The sequence below is a fragment of the Ooceraea biroi genome, chromosome 5 (genome assembly GCF_003672135.1).
Source record: "Ooceraea biroi isolate clonal line C1 chromosome 5, Obir_v5.4, whole genome shotgun sequence".
Classification (NCBI taxonomy): Eukaryota; Metazoa; Arthropoda; class Insecta; order Hymenoptera; family Formicidae; genus Ooceraea; species Ooceraea biroi.
Genome location: NC_039510.1, coordinates 16,471,611 through 16,495,912, shown reverse-complemented (window position 1 = coordinate 16,495,912; position 24,302 = coordinate 16,471,611). Strand labels below are relative to the sequence as shown.

The window sequence follows — 24,302 nt, the reverse complement described above, 5'->3', positions numbered from 1 at the left end:
TTCCTGTAAGCTTATATGTAATAGTAAACCTGTTTTACATGTTACATCGCGTTATTAGTAGCGTTTTTTCTTTTATGATACAGATTGTCATGTGTCGGCAATTTATTAAGTGCCGTCGATACGAAACATACAATGGGCATCCTCAATCGAAAGTCCCTCTTATCGATAATAATCGTCAAGATAAATCCGTCTTTCGAAACAACGTTCTCGTGATCGTCGAGTGATCCTCCCTGCTTTCAGTTTTTCGTTTCATTGAAACGCAAAAGGATAGATGACAATGCCACGCGACGAATATCTGGCCAGATTTATCGTCGATATCGTCTACATGTAATGTCGTAACATAATGGATTTACCTTAATTAATTACTTTTAAATTATCAGATTTTATTTGCGCGAATCACTCCTTATTAATTGTATGAAAATTGTGCTTTTTTTCACGCTCGCACTTGCGATGTTACAGCTTTTGAATCTGCGCTTTATTCCGCAATCGATATTTCACATTTACTGCTATCTATCATGATCACGTGTTATAATTATATTAATATATAACGAATCCTATATCGCGCGTGTGGAACTTGATAACGCCTTACGAGACTTTAATTCAAAACGCGCCGATCACATCGTAATTGCGTTTCCTATTTCATTCTCTTGCGTTCTATTCATCTTTACTAAATACTCGCTGACATATAATTTTAGAGGATCATCTTGTATGAAGATAACGCTTTTTGTAACGGCACAACCCGAAAAATACAAGAAAAAATACAATGTATTATTTGAATCAAATAATACATGCATATTTAGTAAAATTATAGAAAAAATAAGCAGTACGAATGCATATCTCATGTTACTATAGCTGGACTAATATTCGTTTGATTTTCATTTTATTTATTCGAGACTGGAGGCAATATGAAACTCAGAACTCAGAAATATAAATATGGCAGCATTACTTATGAAACAAATTTAAAAGATCGAAAGCAACGAAGTTTACGAAAGTTCCTGACATAATATTTTGCATCCAAGAATAATTACGTATACGGACTTTCCACGCATTAAACTTTTAGTTTTGGCAAATAAGTGAATTGATTCCCGAATAGACTACTTCTTAGATAATTACTCTTGGATAAGCCTCGAAAGAGACTTTCTGATAATTTCCCATCGAGTGTCATATTTTCATCAATGTCAGCCTTAACATTATTCTCTCCGACCTGATAATTCATCTTGTTGCCGCAAATAAAACAAGGGTGACAGCTTGAGATGCCGCCAGAAGCGATTGGATTACCACACGAGTATCGAATAAAGTTTGCGCGAGTGGAGCCGGGACAGTTTCTAAACTCATTATTCGTCGAGTGGCTCGGCAGCGACCTTACACGGTCTCGGAGCAATCTATCATAGACTCTTGTCAAGCCCCGTAGTGTAATTATCGACTCCTACGTATCGAATATCGCGGTCGCAGCCGGATACTCTAATTAGAGATCGTTGCCGCGAGGTCAGGATTTATTTATTCGCGCGAGATATCCGCTGACACGGCGTGGACATGCAGTGACGCTACGAAATACGATTTCCTCGTCGTCGGAAAATTCGTCGGTCGTAACGTATCTTCAGGTACAAATCGTCCTAGCAATGTCTGTCGTGTGTTCGTTGACGTTTACAGTCCACAGTCGAAGCTCTCTTGGTTCTGCACTTTCTTTTGATACGCCTCTAGGTAGCTGTCGACGTTCCTGAATACGCCCGAGTTTGCTTGCATCGTCAGCGTGTCCAGGATACGCTCGTTCCTTATGGCTTTTGACGGCAGCACGATCTGCGAAAACGAGGAGCGTTATTTTTCGCGTGTACCTTTTATTTTATTATGTATTATAATTTTGTTTCTACATTTTCACGTGTTTCTTCGTATCTTCACTCTTCACTCACCCTAATTAATTCATGAGGTGTTATTCGATATAATTTGAGATCTCTGCTGAGCCTCTCCATGATGCACTTGAACTCCACCTTTGCGTCGACCTTGCTCGACTTAGTTTTGACTTTGTGCTTCGCCCAGTTTAGCATCGCCTCGAACTTCTTGATCTCCAGCACCTCGAGGCTGCGGTTCATGATCATCTGCACCATCGACTCGCTCAGAGTGAGGAAGTCTGGGTTTTGGAAGAGCTGATAGGCCCTTGTCTCGACGAATGCGAGGATCATGTTGACCAGCTCCGAGGCGGATGTGTAACGCCAGTAATAATTTTCGAGGGCGCATAACATCACGCAGACGATCTCGATCCTAAGAAACTGCTTGGCGTGATGGAAGCAAGCTTGGAGAAGCTCCGGCAGATCGTAGTGCTCCGCGGCGCATATCAAGCCCGGTATATTGCTACACGTTAGCGGACAGGATCCGGTGTGCAAGTAGTCCAGTAAAATTCGGAAGGTTTCCGGATCAAACTCAATGATATGAAACTGGAAAATATTTATTTTTATTAATAAAAGATCAAAAGCGAAACAGGTACAATTAATTCCTTGAGAATCTCTCAATTAGAAAAGTCTCTGATATTGCTTATGGATAAAAGACGATGTATCGACATATATTTTCTTTAATATAGAATAATGAAAGAATAAAAGCGTTTTATGTTACAATACAAATAGAAAGAAAATATATAACTTTAATTTCAAAATAGTTTAAGCCGCCAGGAAAGTAAATGAATAAAAAATATAAGTTGTTCGACCAAACTGGCAAATTTTAATGTGAAGCACACAACGTTTCGGCCGGCTTGTTTGTATTACACTTGAAGAGGGCTGGAAACCCGGCCGAAACATTGTGCTTCACATTAAAATTTGCCAGTTTAGTCGAACAACTTATATTTTTTATTCATATATAACTTTCTTATAAGTGATATATCGATTATTATCTATTTCTGAGAAATGTTAATGCATGCATTTTTAACATGAATTTTCTGAACAACCCCTTTATTCTCTTCTTAATGATAAGATTTTTACTCACCTCAGTCTGCGCCAATTTCGCTCTATCTACTTTCTGTGCGTCCGCGCAAACGCTAAGCCTTGGCACTGCCAAAGATTGAGATTTATCCTTATCTTTCACCTCCTTATCTGAAAAAAAAGGTATTTAAATTTTATCTTTCAATAAACGACAAAAGAATGTTAAGACATAGTACACGAATACAAGATTCCATGTACCGTTATTTAACTTAAAGGGAATATCATTTTATCATTAATTCGAACCAACATCCGTACATGAATATTTAATCCACACTTATTTAATTTATAAAATAAAAAAGTGTATAATATATGTAAGATAAATTAGCCTTTTCTCATAAGGAGATACAAGGGAATATTGAGATAATCCGAGAGAGACAGAGAGAGAGAGAGAGAGAAAGAGAATATTGAAACACTTACTACTGCAATCTTGCGAACTGGCCCATCGCTTTCGATCTTCGCTCTGCAAAGTGTTGCTACCATGCTTCCTGATACTCCTTCCCCATCCTGCTGTGATTGTACCCAATCGTGAGAATGCTCGTTTCACCATCGGCGACGAGGGTACACTTTTGGGCCTAAACACATCAGAACCAGTATCTCACAGAAACCGCGGAGCGGCACCTCAAGGTATGGAGCTGGGATTTTACGGGTATTTTACGCAGAGGCAAGGATAGGTTCAGGGTGATGGGAGACTGGTTATAACTGGAAGGAGGAGATATCGAATATAAAGTTAAATACTAAACGAAAGAAAGATACAACGTCGAAAGCGCGCTCTTAAAATTTGTATCTGGCAACGTGCGGAGAATCGAATTACTTTGTGCGTATAATTATCGAGTAGCAGCGATAGAAGATCTCTCTATTAAATTATTGATACAGTCGGCAACTGCCACATGAAATTTGGAAATGAACAAAGAGACGACAACGAATTGCGATAATACGAAATTATTGGCGATAATGTCGCAATAAAAGTAAAGGAAGCGGATTTGCATTGATCTCAACATTACTAACGGACGGAAACGAGCGAGAGAAGAATACACGAATCATGATATATAGATCGAGTGTAAGATAGTACGTCTCAAAGGAATATCAGCGAGCAAGACTTCATTCGTAGAAATTTTGCTATTCGTAAAATAATCGACGTTCTTTCTCAGCGCTCGAAGCAAGCCGAGTTTGCCATGAATCATATCATTCGACAGAATACTGCAAGTGCCTCTCAGAGAAAGAGCATGCCACATAGATAATTCATGTACACGCTACATGGCCTGAATAGATTTATAATCCTTGCATTATATACGGTAAACAAGGTATATGTAAGTATAAGGAAAAATATAAGTAAAAGTTGTACGAGATATATAGTCATGCGGTGCCGTGAGGATAGGAGACATGGATGTGCCGTGTGAAAAAGATATACATATATTATGAGATCCAGTAACACGATATAAATACGAAAGAAACATTCGACACTGAAAATCGCAGGCATTAGTCTCACCCCTCGAACGAGATTCCAAATTTATCCTCGTTAGAGAAATCCAATTTCTACCTCGCATAAACCAGATTCCTGCTCGATCTTCGATTGACACTCTAACGAGTCCATTATTCAGAGACTGAGCGAACGTTTTCAAGTTGCCAATTAGTTTCGCAACTGCGGACTCACGTTTAGCGTTATTTTGCAATTTGTTTAGCGAATTTTTCGACTGCGGAGCTTACCAGGCTTCGGCGCAGTCCATCGTTTCAACGAACCAACTTTGACATGGAGTGATTTCGGACTGGATTCGTGAGACTAATAAATATCTCGGATCTAATGACAGTCTTGATTTTTCGAACGTACCTAGGACTCTCCATGTCCGGGACTTGGAGGAAGTTCGAGCTCTTCGGCTTCTGTGGACTGAGTAACGTGGGCGCTGGTCTCGCGAGTAGTTCAGCAACTGGTACTTGCGGGCTTCCGAAGCCCGCTTGAATTCCATATAACATTTCTTGGAACACTCTGTGTGAAAACGTATATTTATGAATTATTTACAGTATTTACAGTATTTACAGTATTGAATATAAATAATAAATATTTTACGTTATTATAAAATGAATGAGATGAATATTACGTTCATAATTTTTGAAAAAAAGAAGGTTTGTTACCTGCTTCTCACTGCTAAAATCGCTCTAACGCCGATAAATCTGACTTTTTGTTTTTGCTGTCCTGGTACGAGGAAAGATACGTCGAACAGACTGGCATTTAGTGTTACATTCGCCGAATTGTTGAGGAACACTCTGGTGAAATCCTTTGCGAGTTGATCATAATCCTCGAACTGATCTCGCACCGAATCCAACAATGGCGAAGATGGTCTCATGTGTCCAATCGGTCGCCAAGAACCTCGCCTGTAATTGCGAATTTAATAAATTAATTATTAATACGTGCATTACGATATTGAAGATTTACAATGCAAAGTTAGGAAAATAATTCACAAAATCTTAAAAAGTTTTCTTAAGATATATTGCATAATTTTAATATATATCGATAAAGCACAATATATTAATCATATTTGGTTTTAATCTTTCGATTATTTATTTATTCATCCAATTTTGAATTTGTTAATATTATTTTTTGTCTTACCTGTATGGTTTCGGAATTTGCCCGGTTTCCGCGTGATTCGCGAGATTCGCCACGATGTCCTCCAACATTTGACTTCTCGTTCGTTCTTGCATCCTCGCAAATTTCGGTGCGGAATAACTTGCCCTCTCGCCATTTACAATTTTCGTTAACATCCATTCTCGAAACATCGGACCTGTTGACGCATAGAAATACGATTCGATAATTTAATATTAACATAGCGTCATGATAAAATGAAATTAATAAAATAATGTCAAATGTATTGAATTTTATTACAAAGCACGATATCTATAATGAAAAATATATCAAATTTTAATGTAAATTATTGATTATGCAGTTTTTTGATATTCATAATGCTAAACTATGTCGAACAATGAGTCGATGATTACATAAGGCAATATCTGCACCGATGTAAATTACCTTTCTCGAAAATACTTTGTTCCCATAGATACGGTTTGTAGGCCCCAACTTCGTCCCTTGTCACTACGGACACCTCGTATCTCGTGATTTTCCGCTTAATCCGTGGACTCACTCGTACCAAGATAAATGTGTGCAAAAAATGCGACTTGATACAAGCTGGACTGAAGTTCGTGTTGTCGGCTTCCAGAAATACGACGCACACTATATCGTTGCCAATGTGCCTTTTTCTCTGGAGCTGCGGGTGGCGAAAAGAAAGAATCTCTAAATAAATCCCCGATCTCGTCGTTTAGAATTGTTTCATCGTTGAAAAGCAATTGACAAAGCTAAAGATGTAGATAACCGTAGCAGAAGGGACGACTCACTTTTTGGGGATCGTGTTTCTCGTAAGGCAATAAGGTAGACACGTGGAACATTATCTCGATGCCCCTCCAGTTGGTGTAGACAGAATATAGGCCCGTCAAATCGTGCACGGTGTCGAGACCGCCTTTATACTTGTCGAAACCCTTCAGCCTGATCTTGTCCCCGAGGATCTGCAGGAACTCCTCGAAGAGTGGCGAGTTGTCGTTGTTGTCGAGTATCTCCTCCTCGCTGTACTGACCTTCCTGAATATAAATCACTCCCACCTTCAGCTCGGACTTGATAAAAACTTGATCGAGCTTCAGAAGCTCTTCGGGAGTGTCTGGCAATTGGCCCAGGGTCAGTGGCGGATTGATGTTTACCTCTTTGCCCAGACTGCGTACCACTTCTTCTCGATTGTACCTAAAAAGGAATTTGCCACGTCTCGCGTGCGCCTAAATAAAATATTAACTGTAACATCCATTCGCTCGTATTTCATAACTTTTGGACGTATCTAATCGGTAGAACAAATTTCTGCTACGAAATAATTAATGACGCGTTGGTCCATTACTAGTCCCATCGATCCGGGATACCACACATAAAATATTCATACATCCGGCGTAATATAATTGACCCAGTCTTATTAATGTGTAATTTATCTCTATCGCATAACATAGTACATAATTACGATACGCCGTATGTATGTTACGGGTAGAGTGATTTTGGATCAGCTACCGATCAGCGAAGACGCAGCTGGCGGGGATAAGGCCGTGGACCGTGTAACTGATGGCTCTGACCAGGATCCTGAACTGGTCCCGGCCGTTGAGCGTCTCCTGCTTGATGCTGAGTATCACCGGTCCCAGATCCTCATCGTTTGTGAAGTAATTCCAGTGCTCCGAACCGTAGAAGTACTTCTCGTAGGTCTCCTGCTCGACCGACGTGAGCTCGAAGCCCTGATTCTTCTCCCATTGCTCCTCGATGACGGTTTTCTTCCGCGGCACATCGTCTGTGTCGACCTCGTTCTCCTCAAATAGGCAGAAGCTGTTGTCCTGTCGCTTCAGTATCGACGAACGCTCCTCCACCGTCTGCTCCTCCACCTGCTCGGGATCGGTTGCGTCACGATCGCTCTCGCTCTCGTCCCAGATCGTGTCTGACGTGATCTGCTGCCGCGAACACTCGATCCAGTAGCCGGGCGTTGGTATCAGGTTGTGCGGAAATTCTTGGCAAAACTCATCTGTGAGGATATTTACCTTCAACTTGCATTTATTCCTAATTCGTTAATTTATTACTTTATTTCCCGTAATGAATAGAAAATAGTGAGCAGTAAGCGAAGAGACTTCCAGAGCAAAAGGCATAAGAATGTAGATACGAATCAATAGATTAGAAAGTGATTAAAACTTAATTTTTTAATTATTAGTAATCGATCATCGCAGCAAGTAATTACAAAAGAAATGATAATCAAATACATCATCATTCAATTTTCTATTATTTAATTATTATTGTAATGCTTAGTATTAGTGCTTATTATTATTATGTCTCTCTAGCAAGCGGTTTTTGACAAAGTTCTGAGCATTTCTGCTCGCGCTTTCAAAAGAATAAAGTATCGCAGATCAAACGAACGATCGCTAAAGAGCATAATTGCTAAGGTTCAATATCACAGCATAAAAGTTATTACATTGTCGTGGCGCGTGTTGTACGTAAATGCAATAATCCTCAACGTTTTCATCATGCAGCGCGCGGATGTCGATTGAGCAGTTTCACTCAAAGCAAGATTAACGTTAATTAATTTCGCTCGACTAGCGTTCTTCTCGGCGGGGCAAATTGGTGAACGATGATGTCTTTGTTCTTCGAGAAGGCGAAAAGAACCGGGGATCATCCCCGAGGCGAAAAGGGTTTGTTTAGAAATTAGAGGCACAAAGAGAAAACGAGACTGGAGAAAGAGCGGGCAAACGAGGATGGAGCAAACAGTGCCCGAAGGCAAGTGCTCCGCCTGGAATCATTAAGAGTGAAATCCGATCCGACAAAATAGAGCTTCGCGGGTGAATCGACCGTGAGATAGAAGAACCCGAGAACGTCGAGGAAAAGAGATTCTCCACCCACAACGCGGACTCTCATCCACTTAAGCACGTATCTCTAGTAATATGTTTCTTCTTCTCCGGCCCGTCGCTGCCGTCTGGTTGTATCAATCTTCGTTTTCCTTCCTCTAGCCCTCTCGTTGCTCCTCTGGCTGACGCGTGGCTGTCGACGATACCGCAGTCGATTCACTGTAAGGTAGAACACCAAGCTGTTTGCAGACAGGGCTTGGTATTCGAACTTAGAGTGAGCCGCCCGCGGTGACTCCTCTTCTTCACCTCCACTGTTCTTCACCTCCGATTCCGACCCTAATTGCCGACCGCTTTGTCCGCGCGTAATGACCGTCCATATCTCACCGGAAACCCGAATTTCGAGACGGCACGGGTGGTAAAAGTTCCCTCGAGTTTCCCCACCTCAGGGACCGCGGGATTATTCAGCTCGCGCGGCAAAATACCTTAAACTCAAAGGGAAAGTAGCTCTTAAGGGGTAAATGTTGCAAGCGCGACAATGGAATATCCGTCTGAAAATAATTTCGACAACCGCCAATTGACTCGCTTCCGTACTGAACACGGGACTGGATAACGTGGCCATCATTTCTTCCCCATCACGCGTATTGTTTCCGCACGCCTTCACGGCTTCACAGCATTTCCACCCTTAAGACCTACGCTCGCTTCGAATCCGGCGTCGCGCGGAAGCGTCGCGCATGTAATCGTGCGTAATCCAAGACAGGCGGAAACCACCTGTAGCTTCGTCTCATACATATGTACTGTAAAAGTTGGCGGCTTCACTGCGGTACCGAGAGCTCGTTCACGAAGAGCGCGATTTGAGAGTTACGGAGGATAAGCAAGAGAGAGAGAGAAAGGAGCAAACGCGAGTGATCTCGACGAAAGTACTTACCGGAGCACGCCTGCGGTGGCAGCGGGAAGATCAGGGTGGTCGAGGACTTCCTTCTCGCAACTGCGCAGCCTAAACTTTGTGGCTTGAAGCTGCGCAACTGCTGCATGAAGTCCGAGCACTCCATCAGCGCCACGTCGGCAAAGTGCAGATCGCAAAGTATCTGGTTCTTGAACCTGCGACGCAGAACGACCCTTAGAATCATTCGTCGAAACGAGTGGTACTTTAGACGACTGTTTCTCGTAGCCCGATAGTCGTAAAAAGCATTTGCAATGCTCGTAACTGCAGCGGTTGAACGGCAATGACATTTGTATTCTTGGCGTTATACCTAAAGATAGGACTGGGATATGCAAATTTGATACAAATGCTTTTAACAATGCGTAAATATGATAATCACACGATGTTATTTCAAAATTATATGGGCGAGCAGAACTTAAATGTACGTCTGCTGGTGCGTGATCACTCAATTTAATCGCGATTTTTTCAGATGATGTGATAACGTTTATTGTGCAATTTTTTAATATTAAATTTGAAATTATTACGCCAAAGTTGTCACGACGCGATTTGAAAATTTCACTCCATGTATGAAAGTAGAGAATAAAAAGAGCTCTAATACAGATATTAAAATTAATAATTATCATTGATTAATTGGTAATATCGATAGTGTCACGTTTATCTACAGATCTATAGAACTCCTACTGTTTAACATCACACAATTATCAATTTAACAGAGCAATTTAATACGTTGATCACCACGTCACCCAAATCTAAGTGACAGCGATGTTTCATCAGAGGCGCTCGATTTACAGTGGGCGATCAACGTGTTAACAGAGATTCTAATTTATATCAATTATTACTTTTCGTTAGTGGAATAAAAAATGCATAGTATTGATTTGCACCTAAAATTCATAAGCAATTGTATCAATCATTGCAATAAGAAAATAATAAACGGACTACGTAAAATTAATTAAACGAAGGGATTAGATTCTTATTCTTCAAAAGAGAAAACATTTCTCCAATAGACGCATTTTATTTCGACGCAATAAGACCAGGAAACTTAAGCGGATCTTATCGTGGATGAAAACAATCAAGAGAAACGAAGTTTCATGAGAGTTCATCCGCTTGATAAAACGTGAATCCGTTCTAACACCTCACGTTATTGGAATAGGCCGTCTCCTTTATCTCCTTTATCATTTGCTATTATCGCACGGATTTACGCGATACCAATTAAAATCATGAACTATTCCAGACACTTGGTAATCCACATTCTAAGAATATCCCTCGAAATCCATTTAACTTCCGCAATATACCGACAAATTCTCAGAAATATTACGTCTTGTATTATTATTATTATTTGTTTTCAAGAGACATATATACATTATCTTTGCATGTTTTCAATAAAAGAACTCTCAGAAATCTAATAAAATAGAATATTGATTTCTTAAGATTCCCGACTCACGAATATTTTCGAGGAGGCGGAGAACGGAATTTTTATTACGCATTTATATTGATTTCCATCGATATTAATCGATGTGCTGCGAATTCGATCTGCAACACAATAATGATAGATTGCAAATCGTAGGAAACGTTATTTCCTAAGCTTCACGTACACATGATATTTCTTTTTATATCTCCTGCGGCGACAGGCAGCCGGAAGCCCCGTCCGCATAATGCAGTGACGCATTAGCGGCCTGCGTAAAGGTTGTAAAACGACCGGTAATCGCATATAACGTTACATTAAAACGTCCATTCCAACGCTGCCTGCATCTGACAGGGTCTCGCGCGTTATTCCTACGGTCCGCCGTCTCTCTCTCGTCGGGATAATAAATATTTCTCGATCAGTCCTCGCGTTCTCGCCGAAGCGGAAACGTCGTCGAAGAATGACACTATAACGCGTCGCATTTTTTAATCGCAGACTCCGCGATAACCCGCATCGTAATGTCCGTTGAATCGCAAATAGTTTCCCGAACCGTCGGTCCGATATGGAAGGGTATCGTTCATCCTTTTATCCGGGAAGGGGTGGCCACGTTCAAATCGCCGATTGAACTCTCGCCGCACGTGACCCGCGATCGAACGACGCGATGGGATAGCTTTCCGATTGACTGGCTCCACGATGATCCCCCATGTGTGATGGCCGTGATGTAAACGAAACGTTCTCGAATGGGAAACACGATATATAGCCGCGCGTTCATTTAAAGCCCCCGAATTTCATCGGCCATGCATAAATTCGGCGAGCTTGTAGAAGCGCGATGTTACCGCGATCGAAGGCGGGAAACACGGCGGAACACCTTTTCGAAAGCGGAATAATTTTTGTTCCGGGATAACTCGATCGCGCGCACGTGTCGTTCTGTTGAATTTCACCGTGATCAGATTAATCGGGAATCGAATTTGCCGGCGTCGGACGCGTAATTCACTGCGTCTTGCGCTGCGCTTGTCCACCGTGCTTGTCGGAGCTTCTATTCTCATCACACATGGGGAAAATAACAAAAGTCAGACGTGATGCATAGAATATGGCGAAAAAAGCTCCTTTCCCTTCCCTCCTCCGCAGTCGCGATTTATTGACATCTTTTTTTTCACTACGGTGAACAAAGTGTTAAATCGCGAACGGAATCTCTGCACGTGCTTTCAAAAGCACATTCGCACACGACGATTGTTCTAGCTGTACAAAACACTGCTGGTATTGCTGCGCATACCGTTTCATCCGCGAATTATTACAAATTGGTTGTAGCGTTATAAATCGACCAAGCAAAATGAGAAGGACACCCTTACACGCATTACACGATAAAATGGAAAAAAAGGATTGTTAATCAAAGATAACGTTTTAATAAAAGCGAAAAGCAAGTCTTTTACTCCGGACGTTAAATTAAGACATAACTACGGCATTAGAATACGGAGCAAGTACTTCGTCCGTGACTATTTCATCAGACATATCCCGGGCATCGGCATTCAACCTCTGAGACGAGAAAATATCCTGGCAATTTCAAGTCATGAGACCTCGTGTCATGGATCTCGTTTTATATGCGTCGGCTTAGTTTCTAAAACATGAGAAAGGTGCCCAGCGAAAAAACATCATCGTGCAAATAGCACAGATAGGATTTTGTCCAATACACCGATTATTTACGTTTTACCCCCGAGAGAAATGGCGGGCGCGTGTTAAATCGCGAGTGAAAAATACACCGCAATAGCACCGCGAAAATGACACTGTCGGGGTGATAAAAGCTGTGCGCTTCGTTGTACGATTAAGTATTTTGCTAAACAATAACGATTCCATGTACGCGAAATGCGAAACGCATCCGCTCATCGCACGTTCATTTCATAGGCAGTCGAATGTAGATTGCGCGAAATCAAACCGAGGGAAATAGCACAAAATAATAAATTAACGAATGAAAAATGGCAAATGATAACCCGCGCGGATGATAAAATTGCAATTTGTGAGTCAGCGTTTTTCAGGCAATTTTTAGAACACGCGTCACCTGTCCGCTGCGGAACAGTGTGGAATTATGCACCTTTGCATCATTAGTTATGTAAGCTTGAAAAATGATTTTCTGAAACTTGGCGCGGTACAAAGAAAGATTTCTGAGAAAGAAGAAAGATTGGTCCGTCGCAAGATTTCTGAGAGATTAATGTGCAGTACACTTGTATACGGTATACTTCTCGAAACGATGCTTGATTAACGGACACGACATTACCACGCTGAAAGTCCCGATTAGACGCAATAAAACGAGTATGATAATGAAAAGGAGAGAAGGAGTGGCCTCGCATGAATAGGGTACGGGTTACGACTGATACTGATTAAACGTAACATCGTTTTATGAGTGCGCCGTGCTCGCGTAAATCGCGCCAAGAGGGAGAGAAAAGTGGAGAATACGTGATTTTGTTATACTCACCGTCTCGCCCGCTTGTGATTGGGTCCCGTGAGATTCAGGCCGCAGCTGTTACATTTTAGGCACTCCTCGTGGTAGTGGTTGTTGTCGTACAACGGCGACGGTTCTTGAAACAGTAAGAAATAAAGAAAATACAGACACAGGCACATAAACGCATGGAGATGGACAAAAGTCGACATGACACGTGTGGCAAGTATTTTTAGGATGATTACATCTCGAAACAGAAAAAATTCAAGAAAAAATCCAGCGAGGATATGTCTAGAAAAATTTGTTAGTTATTATTAATAGACAATATATTTCACAAGGTAAATAGTCAGTGTATCTTCTACGAGACATCTTCCCACGCATCCGATAAGGAATATCAAGATTCATGTTTGCGTCACGTCTCGTGAAAGGGAGATATTCTATGAGCGGATCCATTGTCAATCCCGTATTAATAATTAAAAAGGGAGCATATCCTTATTTTCATGCTTCTGGACATTTTTCTCGCTCTCGCGCATCCCCTATTCTCCAAGTACTTCCCACGCATTACGTAACACTCTCATTCCCGTCATCACCATTAAAATCACCCGAGTACCCGGGAAAACTTGCCCATCATCCCGTTCCATTTGCACTATTTTTCTACCTCCGTTTCTCCCCGGTCCCCCCTCGTTCTCGTGTCCCTACTTAACTACCCTTTCGCGAGGTCGTGTCGAGCTGAGCCGGGGTGTGGTCGCCGCTCTCGTGACATCGCACCACACCACGCACCGACACACCGGAGGCCCTAAAGAATTCCAGCGCGTGCCAGGCATGGAATTTTGATATCGAGAGGAAAGCGGGCGTCACGACGCCATATGACGCGCCGCTTTCGTCGGGACGGCGAAGCGTTCGTGACCAGGGCGATATGTAATAATTGCACGCATGCACGCACATACATTGTATGCGGATGGAAACTCATGCATGCGTGTTCTATAGGGTGTCTCGTGACTCCAGAACTGATGAAACTAATCCGGATAAAAAGTGTCTTAAAAAAACTTTAATAAACGCGTGCCGTCTTAGGACTTGGTAAAATTAAGAAAGAAAAAGAGAGACAAGAATCTTGAGATTTATTGTAATGACAAATGTGTGAGGAAAAAGATAGACGAAATTCCGAAATGTTCGTTTAGTAGATATCATTTTTGTAATTTTTAAGTGATAAACGAGCAACATGTATGAAATGCAGTTTGAAGATAATGAATATATGATTGATAAAATGTTAAATTATAAAAGAGAAGACATAGAGTGTTGTGTGTCTCCTGAGAAATCCGAAACAATCGATCAATCTATGAATTATTCAAAATCAAATTTACATTGTGTAACATTTTTACAACTCAGAAACGCTGCAGGAATCAAATCATTCGGAAGCTATTGTAGAAAATTGCAAACCACTCGGTAAGCGCCAACACCCTTTCAACGCTACACCGCACACGGAGCGTAGTTATGCCGATTTGGATCTGGTTGTTTAACTTGGTGAATTGTTAGGAAGTTTTAATATGATTATTACATTTTAACAACGAACGGGTATCTCGAATAGGAAAGCGAATTTGTTATTGGTAATTGAAATTCGACAAGCTAAAATCATGACGGATTCTTATATATGCACAAGATGTTTGTTTCAAATTAAATAAGAAATGCTAAACACACATAGGGTTCAAATTTGATACAATTTTAATTGCGATAGTTCCTAGAAGGCATCTTCGATATAAGATATAATGTCATAATAATATTAATAAATTAATAAAAGCAATTTTATATTTTAATTTAATTAATTAATATGTTTTTTCATACTTTATTATTATCTCGTGCGAAAATGTGCGAAAATAAGCAAATGAGAAAAAATTGCATGAAATCTTTTCAATGATACATTAAATAAACGATACATTGAGTTGATTTTGCCAAATGATATTAGCTCGAACGTGCTCCGAATGGAACAGAATCACACTGCGAATACATTATTAATATTTATATCGTTGTCGAGAAAAGTTTAGAACACGCCGATGAGTCTGAAATATAAATTAGCTATGTCGCAGCAATCTCATTACAAGTTTTCGCGTACTGTAATATATTTCGTGCAAAATATCCAGATGACGAGCGAGATTATTCGTGACACCATGGTGGTACGTGATATGACATAAAATTATGCTGGATAGTGTATTACTTTGACTGAACGTATTATTTTTTCCACCCTCGATTTATATCACTATCTGATGTATTTTATATGCGAACTTTATAATATGTGGATCTCTTAATCTTTCCCCTTTCTGTGATGCATTTTGCACAACAAAATAATTTATCGTTTCGCGTAATTTTATATAGATTAAATTATTATAGATTAAATTATTATTATAGATTAAATTAATGCAATGTTTTAACTCGCCCCAAAGTTTATTTTATCTCATTTTATACTTTATTCGTTGCTTTTTATTACAAATTACGGATGAAAATTTATTTTTTAATTTATTTTCCTATTTATCTATTTGTGTATTTTTTAAATTACACTGTTTAATGAAAAAGTCGGAAATTCCTATTAAACTCCACATTCATTTAATCACACAGAGCTGAAATATGCAATTAATTATTACATACCATGGACCAAATTTATTCATACAGTGACCAATACGTGCTGACCTTTTCTGTCTGTATAGTTACATACATTAGCATATTAAAAATAATTTATATTACGTACAATTTTAACGAAAATGAAGATGGTACGTTAAAAAGTAGATCGTTGTAAACCTTCGCAAAACACACAGTAAAAACATTCACTCGTCGTAGCTTCGCTCGGATCGCTGAGGTAGCGTCGTATAAGAGGCTACGAGTGGGAAACTGCGAGAAACGTCGATTAACTCGTGCAATTTACACGTGGTGATATATTTTTTAACGCTCTCGTTGCGACAACCTGGTATACATACCACCTCTTCGGATCTCCGCTTTTTATCTCGCAAAATGCGGGATGCAAATGTCAGCTAAAACATGCAAAAGGTAAATCAAATTTTAACTAGCACGATTCGCCCACTGCCGAGATAAAACGCGTGCTCCTCTCTAATCTTCAGCAGAGATCCGAAAAGCGGAGATGTAGCGAAGGATGGCCTCATGCACGCGCCGCCTTTTTAACATCCTCTCGCCCACGACGATCGCGGTACACTCAAGATAAGCGTGTTCTTATTTATACGCTGACGGCTCGAAAAAATGCCGTGATCGGAAAATGTCACGTAACGCGGGTTGCATAATCAACGTGTTGCAGAAAGGTTGCTACTACTTTTGCTACTACTTTCGACATCGCCGAGGCTGAAAATTGAAAAGCGATGAGCCAGACGCGAGAGAAAAGCTGACGTGTTACGTGCAAATGATATCGAGCTCCGTTGCAACTTGGAATTGCAACCGGAAGTGTCTGAAAATATTTTATTTTTGCCGAGTTGCGTGTTCGCATCGTTCCAAGCGGGTTTCAGCGACGAAAGTATACGATAGCACGCACGAACGCGCCGATGTCGACACAGCCTTTTTTATTAGTGCTTTGACCTCATTTGATCCCATGGCTCTCTTTATTCATGAGAAAATGGGTAACTGCAACGCATTTGTCTTCGCGCACGAGAATGAAAATATGGAAAAGCAAACGTGACTTTATAAAAAGTCAGAAAGAAAGAGGGAGAAAAAAAGAGAGAGGAGAAAAAAGAGAAGATAAGGTCCGATATAATTTGATTTATATGACCGGCATAAAATGCATTTTGCAAAGTGAATGAGCAGCTCGATCTAAGAAAGAAATATATGAAAAAGTATTCTGCATACATTGCACTTCCGTAAAAAAAACTTCCCGCGAATGTGTGCGGGATGGCTGTTTATTGCACTTGCTACACTTTCGAGTAATTTTTCAAGACTTTCGCGTTTCGTCTCTCTTCGCAGGAAACTTTTGTCGCCGCAATCTTTCGCGTTATCTTGCAACTTCCAGTGGGACTCCACTCGCGCGAGTGTTAGATCGCATCTCCCTCGCCGCGCCTAATTAATTAATTTCTCTGCTGTTTGCCGCCCCGTTGCCCCCGTTTCCATCGACTGGTGCAATCTTGCGCGCATATCACGACGCCACCCTCGTCCACCGCAAATACAATTTTCGAACGTCTTTCTCCCTGCGTCCCGCGAGAAAATAGGGAAAAAGACGAGGTGTAATATTGCGTACGCATGTCTTCGCCCGCGTCACCCCTCCTTTTATCGACACTTTTATCGAGTCACCCTTTTCTCGCGTCTATCACGTGTGACAGATAGTTTACCGTCGTCCGTTTACTACATCCGGCTTCGGATACGATCGCGACTGAACGGAGAAAGGAAGAGAAAGAGAATAGAGGAGGAACTTGACGCAGTTGGTGCGCCAGAAGGGCTGCGAATTCGACGCAAACTCAGAGAGAAACTCTTGCTGCCTTGTGCTCGTCGCTTAATTCGCATGTAAAACGCAATTACGCACGTATGCCGAGTGCGCGATGCAATCGTGAATGGTAGTTTCGTACGTATGATGTCTCTGCAGGTAATGGCGTTAGCTGCGAAAGCCGGAAATGATTCTGGAACGAGGTACTTCCCGCCTTACGTACTATTAAATCCATTATTTATATTGTATTGTATTCAGACGAGGGGAAAAATTATGTAGATAAAATTGAAGATATAGAGTTAATTGTGCTGGCGGCAATTGTGCCACGTTATCGCACACACGTATTTGACATTTATAATAATAATAGGATACCGAGGGCACACAGTTAAGGAGGGTCTCGTATAACCGCAGTTAACACTCTTTAACCTTTTCCAGCCCGGCGAATTTAATTGGAATCAGATATATACCGGATGTATCAGATTCTTCATGCGCATTTCCTTTTATTCTGCGGATTCTCGAGTCAATTCCGAGTCCATCTTTCCCTAATGAAAACGAGGCGGCAATATAGCTCCCACGTTATAAGCGATTGACATTTGCAAGAAATACACACAGGGCCTCGATTCTGTGTGTATTATATAAGTACACGCCCAACTACGATTCGACAAATTACAATCGTTTTTAGAACGGATAAAACAGCACACGCACGAACATTGATAAATATTATTCCGACTGCAATTAGAGAATCGACGATATAATCGAGATAGAATAATCGAGATAGATATAATCGAGAGATAATATTAATTTAATAACTGCGAAGTCTCAAATAACTTTCTTGAAAAACTTTCTCTATTCAGCTCACGAACTGCCGCGAATGATATAGATATCAGATCATTTATAATCTTTTCTGATATGGAGGATCTGGTTCTACGATCAGGCATTCGTTGCACGTTGGGCAAAGATTAAGCCGGATTTACGCGATCCATTCTTAATGATCATTCGACATGAAATGTGTGTGTAATGAAGGAAATGTAAATTCTACGGTGTCAGCGTATCTCCGCAAAAATGATCATTCATATTAAGGGATGAAAGAAGCGCAGCCACTATCTACCTTGCAAAGAGAGAGTTCATGAATACTTCGGTGATTTATCATCCAATTATACACACGGAGTGTGTTCCGGAAACCGCAGGCTCTTTAATTTTAACGACAGATGCTTTTATCGATATGCGGGAAGCCGATTTTTCCTCAACTGGTGCCGATAGTTCGCGAGTTACGAGCGACAGGAGACGGAAAGCTTTTGGTGAACTCGATAGTTCCGCTTCCGATTCATTCACTTGGGACGATCTAGCCGGGACGATCGCCAGGAACATGCGAACCGCGTAAATTCGGTCTTAGCAATGAACGCAGTCTTGTCGTCGGAAATTGATGACCGGGAGCGCGACCTCGGCCAGTCGCTCGGCAGATATTATCGAAATCAATGAAATTCTCGGGGATTCTCCCGAAGGGAGAGAGAGCGGTGACTGCCAGGGTTCGCTACCAATGGAAATAATAATTACATTTCGCTATTATTGCATCCGAGATTCTTCTGCACGTTCGTGTCGCGAATGGAAGAATTAGGCGCCCGTGCACGTTCTTTCTCGCCGTATTTTCTCAACTTTTTTATGCCCGTGGATGTACCTGCGAGGCACGTCCACAAATAACTCTAGTTTTAATCTTAGAAAATAATCTCGCAGAGATTTCATATTTTGCACAGACTTATATATAATTGCTTGAAGAGCATCAAATATAATAAATCTACAAGTATCACAAATAAAAAATTAGAAGTTTCTTCAAAAAGTCTTTACTCTGCAAAATTGCAGATAGTATACCACATATTGTACTATCTACTTAGGTATGACTATCATATGTCAAACTCTCAGATATGTCAATATATGGATCAGCCGGTTCAAGTACAATCGCGGAAAACGTAATGCGTGACTGGCCTTAATCGCAACGTACGTGGTCGTAAGCAAAGTGCCGATTATTCACGTTTACGTGTACCAACCGGAGAGTCGCCCTTTAATCCGCGAGCACGCCGCGCTCTTCGCGCGTCAATACGAATAAACGAATAATCGATTAGCGATTTGCACAGCAGGCCGAGGCGGATTAGAGCCCAGTGAATCCGATACTAATACTTGATAAACACACATGCGAGGATGAGCACGAGCAGAGGCCGGGATTGATCCTACGAGCGATTAGTATCGGGTGAGATTTACAGCCGACGACACCCTCGGCATCTTCCCGAACATTTCGATTTCGGTCCTAGAAATCCGACGATGGGTCCCGTACGTTTCGCAGCGCGCTATGTTCTCCTTTATTATTAATTATGAAACGATGACGCCAAGCTATTGTTCACTATTATTAGAGCTAATTATATTTGTATGCGTATACTATCACAGAACATTATTAAACCATTACGAAAACACGTAAACAAACGCGTACAGTATGAATTAGTATAACAATGGACATGGATCTTGTTTACGGGAACTATGTGACGTTAATAGCCTAACGTTAAATAAGTAATGTCAGGATAGAAATCATAGTTATTCGTCCATGGAATGACCCGACATACATGTATGAAATGCTCGAATAATAAATGGCTCTCTACATTACGCGGACTCCCATTCCTGCGGGATTTGCGACGAGAAACTTACAATAAAGATAGGATCGCTCGAGATATCAACCAGTCGACAATGCGAACCAGTTGACGAGGTTGCTTCTTATCCGCATTGTTACCCTCTTAGTGTCACTCCGTGCATCGAAACAAATTGATTAGCCTCATTGTTAACGCGCTCGTTGATGAAAGCGCCCTTCGCGCGCGGCTGGAGAATAGGTAAGGGAGGAACTCTGTCAAGGGCTCGGCTGACATGCAATAAGCCCGGGAGTTTTTCACGAGCATTTCGCGTGCCACGACCGATTAATATTTCTCGATTAAAAGCCCATTACGGTCGCGTTACACGGGACGGGCCGACGTGAAATAATGCGATCGGAACCGTCAATTGAGTTTCGCCACTCGGAGCACACGATAATTCCTCCTGCTCGGATTGCCTTAGTCACCTTTGCCTTCGTCACTTCGACTTCGTGGGGCGATTGTACTTCATCCCACGTTTTCACGCGATCGAAGGAAGTATGGTCCACCATCCGAAACGATTTTTTTATCCAGCCGCGTGTCGAAACGGCCGGGATTTAATCCGTATCGAAGGGACAGTCCCAGAAGAGTGATAAAAGAAAACGACGACAGCTACACGGTAGCTCAATGACGAAAACATAAAGCAGTGACCGAAATAAAATTTTAATCAGGTCTAAGGAATAAAACTACGAAGAGACTCGCCGAAAGGAGTGATAAAACATACGGGTAGTGTAAAATAATCAACTTGAGGGTAAACTCTGATCTTGTATGACGTAACTTGCCAAAGTATTTTTATATAATATAATATCGTAGCGTATAATAAAATTTAGATCCGAGTATACAAAAGTATTAAAAAACAAATCTATGATATTTAATTTCATTTATTATTAAAACTTAAAACTTAAAAAATTGGCTGATGCACGTATTTATATTGTATATGGATGCGCGTGGATACTTTATTAACTTCATTAACTGATTATTATTTCTATACTATAAATATTCTTGCACATTTTTTGCTAAGAAACTACCCGATACCCGATATTTGCCGCTCTTATCTCTTATTTTAGAAGATATTTACGCCTGGGACAAATTTAACCCCGCTGTTGGGGTAAACATCTTGCATGTGTCCCACAAGCAAAAATGTCAGAATGGGACAACGAAAGGAAGAGGATGAGGTACTCAACGTAAAAGTCGGGCGTCTCACCTTGTTATTCCCTCCTATAGTGGAAACGCGAAAACATACGAGAGCAATTTCGAAATGGACGCAGCCGTGCGAACAGGAGACCCTGGCCGATCTGGAAAATTACATTTGCCGGTGGCACACGAATTACGGACAATTTGTTCGTAGAGCTGCCCTGCTGCCCCCTGAAACGTGCATCCGCTAAATTACGCGAACGCTAGCCAAGTATTGACGATAAGAGAAACATAATTAAGGCAGCGTAGTAAAACAAAAAACCACCGTAAAGCCGTGAAAGTTGCGAAAGCTTCGGCGTTGCGGGAAAAAGATAAAAGATGTCGAATGTAATAAGCTGTAGATCGATGAACATTATGAAGCACAGTGCACGTAGCAGATTCTGATTGCTGCTTTGCTCAGAAGAAACTATTTTAACATAATAAATGATAAAATAAAGGATAAAAATTTGTTTCTAACAATTGAATAATATATTAAATATTCGAAAAATATTGCCTCACAATTTAAATTTCCTTTTTGATTTTATAAATTGTTTAATCCGAAGTAATACAAATTGTCCCTTGGACTTGGATGAAATTAATTGTATCACACGGACTAATTTGGTCACTCTATTACATTTCGATTATTATCTCTAATTAAACGTCGTCGATGGGTGGCGCCGTTCAGTTAGTTAATTTAAAAGCGCACTTGCAAATATATATATGCATACTTAATATCACTCGTACGAGAGAAAAGAGCCAAGAGCAGGACGCGCTGATGCAATCGCACACTCATTATTAATTAGAGATTCGATAACGTTCGTAAATTAAATTATTACTAATAGATATGATCTAATTGCTTGTTTCAAAAGTGCTGTCGAGCGTGACAAATCACTTGTATTGTACACCGCAACATTCAACTCAAATGCTGGATGACGCGCCGTAAATTCTCGGCATATCCATTATGGATTCTGGAGCGACAAAAAATAGATTCGACGGAAAAGTATTAACTTTGATGATCTTCGAAAGTTCGTTCGAGTTGTACAGATTTTTTACCGTTATTAATAACGCGCGACATTTCTCAAAACTTGTTTATGCAAGATGCGAGCCGGAACAAAGTTGCCAACGTTTTCGAATGTCTAATATACTAGGAGGAATGTAAGAAACGTCGTGACGACTTCCGGTCGTCCAAGTTAACCCAAGTTTCTTGTAACGATCGCCGGTATAAGCAACAAAGTTTGCAAAAATTATTCGCCTCGGCGCAATTCCGAATCCCCTCGTAATAAAGGGGAGAAAGCCGCGCGTTTAAACGATTAATCGGCTGTAATTATAAAAGATTAAATTGACAAATGTTTTGCATCAATGTACTAAGCAACGAATAAAAATATAAAATAAAACCATCTGCGAATTAATTAGCGAATAGAGCTCACCCAGTTTACGAGACTTCGAACAAAGCATTACTTTAATTCTGATGCGAGATTAAAAAGAAATAAGGGCATGCAACGGACGTTAAAGGAATTGTTTTTATAATTGATACCGACACATGCAACTTCAATGGCCTGTAAACACGTACTATGATAAAAGCGTTCTAACGAGGGTCGCTTCTCTGCTCAACTGATCACGTTTGTCGTAAAATGAATGAAGTCGCAATGAAAATATTTATCACTCCCGGACATCGACGAGGGACACAATTATCTCGCGTCTTAACTCCTCAAACATATTACAAGCTCGGCGAAATTGCCGCTCCGAGTTTAAATATGACGCACTATATTCAGCGTATAGACGTCTGTATTGTCGGTCCATAAAAAGAGGGGAACGCTATGAATAAATGTTATAACCTTTTAGTATCATCCTACATGATGAGACAAGGTAAGATGGAATATTATATCGTTTTGAAAATTTTTGATCTGATTATACAAATATATATAAATTGATTGAATTAAAATGAATACGTGTATTGGATCCATTATCGTGATGAAACTTTAAACACATCCAAACAAATTACATCACAGATTTTGAAGCACGTTAAATTTGTCATTCGTGTTGATAGGAATATGTAATCTAACCTGGCTAATCGGAAATTCATAATTCGGATAATTCATAATGACTTATTAATTTCAAGGTTCGTGAAGCACGACACATTACGCGATACGATGCGCAAACTTTGCTCCAACTTCTCGCTAACATTTAGCGATACGTATTATTTATTTCATTTTATTGTATCAAATAAATATTTTAATCTTAGCTTGCTATGCAGCAAGCTGCATTATAAATTGTGATACAGTTAATTATCTAAAAATTCCACAAAGTTCAAGCTTCGTATATTATGTCTTATATATATATGTATTGTTTTAAGATTATATATAAAAATTTAGTAATATTTGGCCTCAAACATAATCTTAATTTCGGACTTGCATTTCGGCACATTTAATCTCGAATATTGAAAAACTTGCAAGAGAGAGCGCATCCGATCAATCTTTGTTCAAAGAGAATCAATCCTAACTTAATAACGGATACGAATTTTAGAACACTTTATATCGTACACGAAAAATTCCATTAAGCTCACACCGATAATGACAACAATGATATATCACGTTATACAAACCAGATAGGTGTTCATATTGAAAATGTATTCTACAGTAACGGATCGTACGCATAAATCATCCGTAAAAAGAAGATAGATGTACGTAATGAACCATTCAAGGGAGCACCACAACGCTCGTTTAGGGAAAATATTGTCAACACTTACAGAAGATGTATACCGCTTGTGTGTCAGAATTGTCGCTTAAAGATTTTATCTAGCGATAAAAATTTTATAACAACCAAGTCGTGCGCGACAGGGCTCGTTGTCGGAGCTACATTTTATACGATCAGGTCATACCTGTAGATTACTTTCCGGCTTCATGACCGCGTCGATGGCAA

The 24,302-nt window shown here is 40.5% G+C and overlaps 1 protein-coding gene across 1 annotated transcript in view; it reads right to left on the bottom strand.

The window, feature by feature from the left end:
- Positions 1-24,302, bottom strand: part of LOC105286524 — a 120,837-nt gene continuing 96,535 nt past the window's right edge. Inside the window, 12 exon segments of the mRNA XM_011351539.3 lie at positions 1-1,797; positions 1,908-2,429; positions 2,971-3,077; positions 3,384-3,538; positions 4,792-4,947; positions 5,094-5,333; positions 5,569-5,740; positions 5,986-6,220; positions 6,348-6,744; positions 7,057-7,555; positions 9,292-9,464; positions 13,176-13,278. Of these exon segments, the coding sequence (XP_011349841.2) occupies positions 1,645-1,797; positions 1,908-2,429; positions 2,971-3,077; positions 3,384-3,538; positions 4,792-4,947; positions 5,094-5,333; positions 5,569-5,740; positions 5,986-6,220; positions 6,348-6,744; positions 7,057-7,555; positions 9,292-9,464; positions 13,176-13,278 (2,912 nt within the window). The 3' untranslated portion in view covers positions 1-1,644.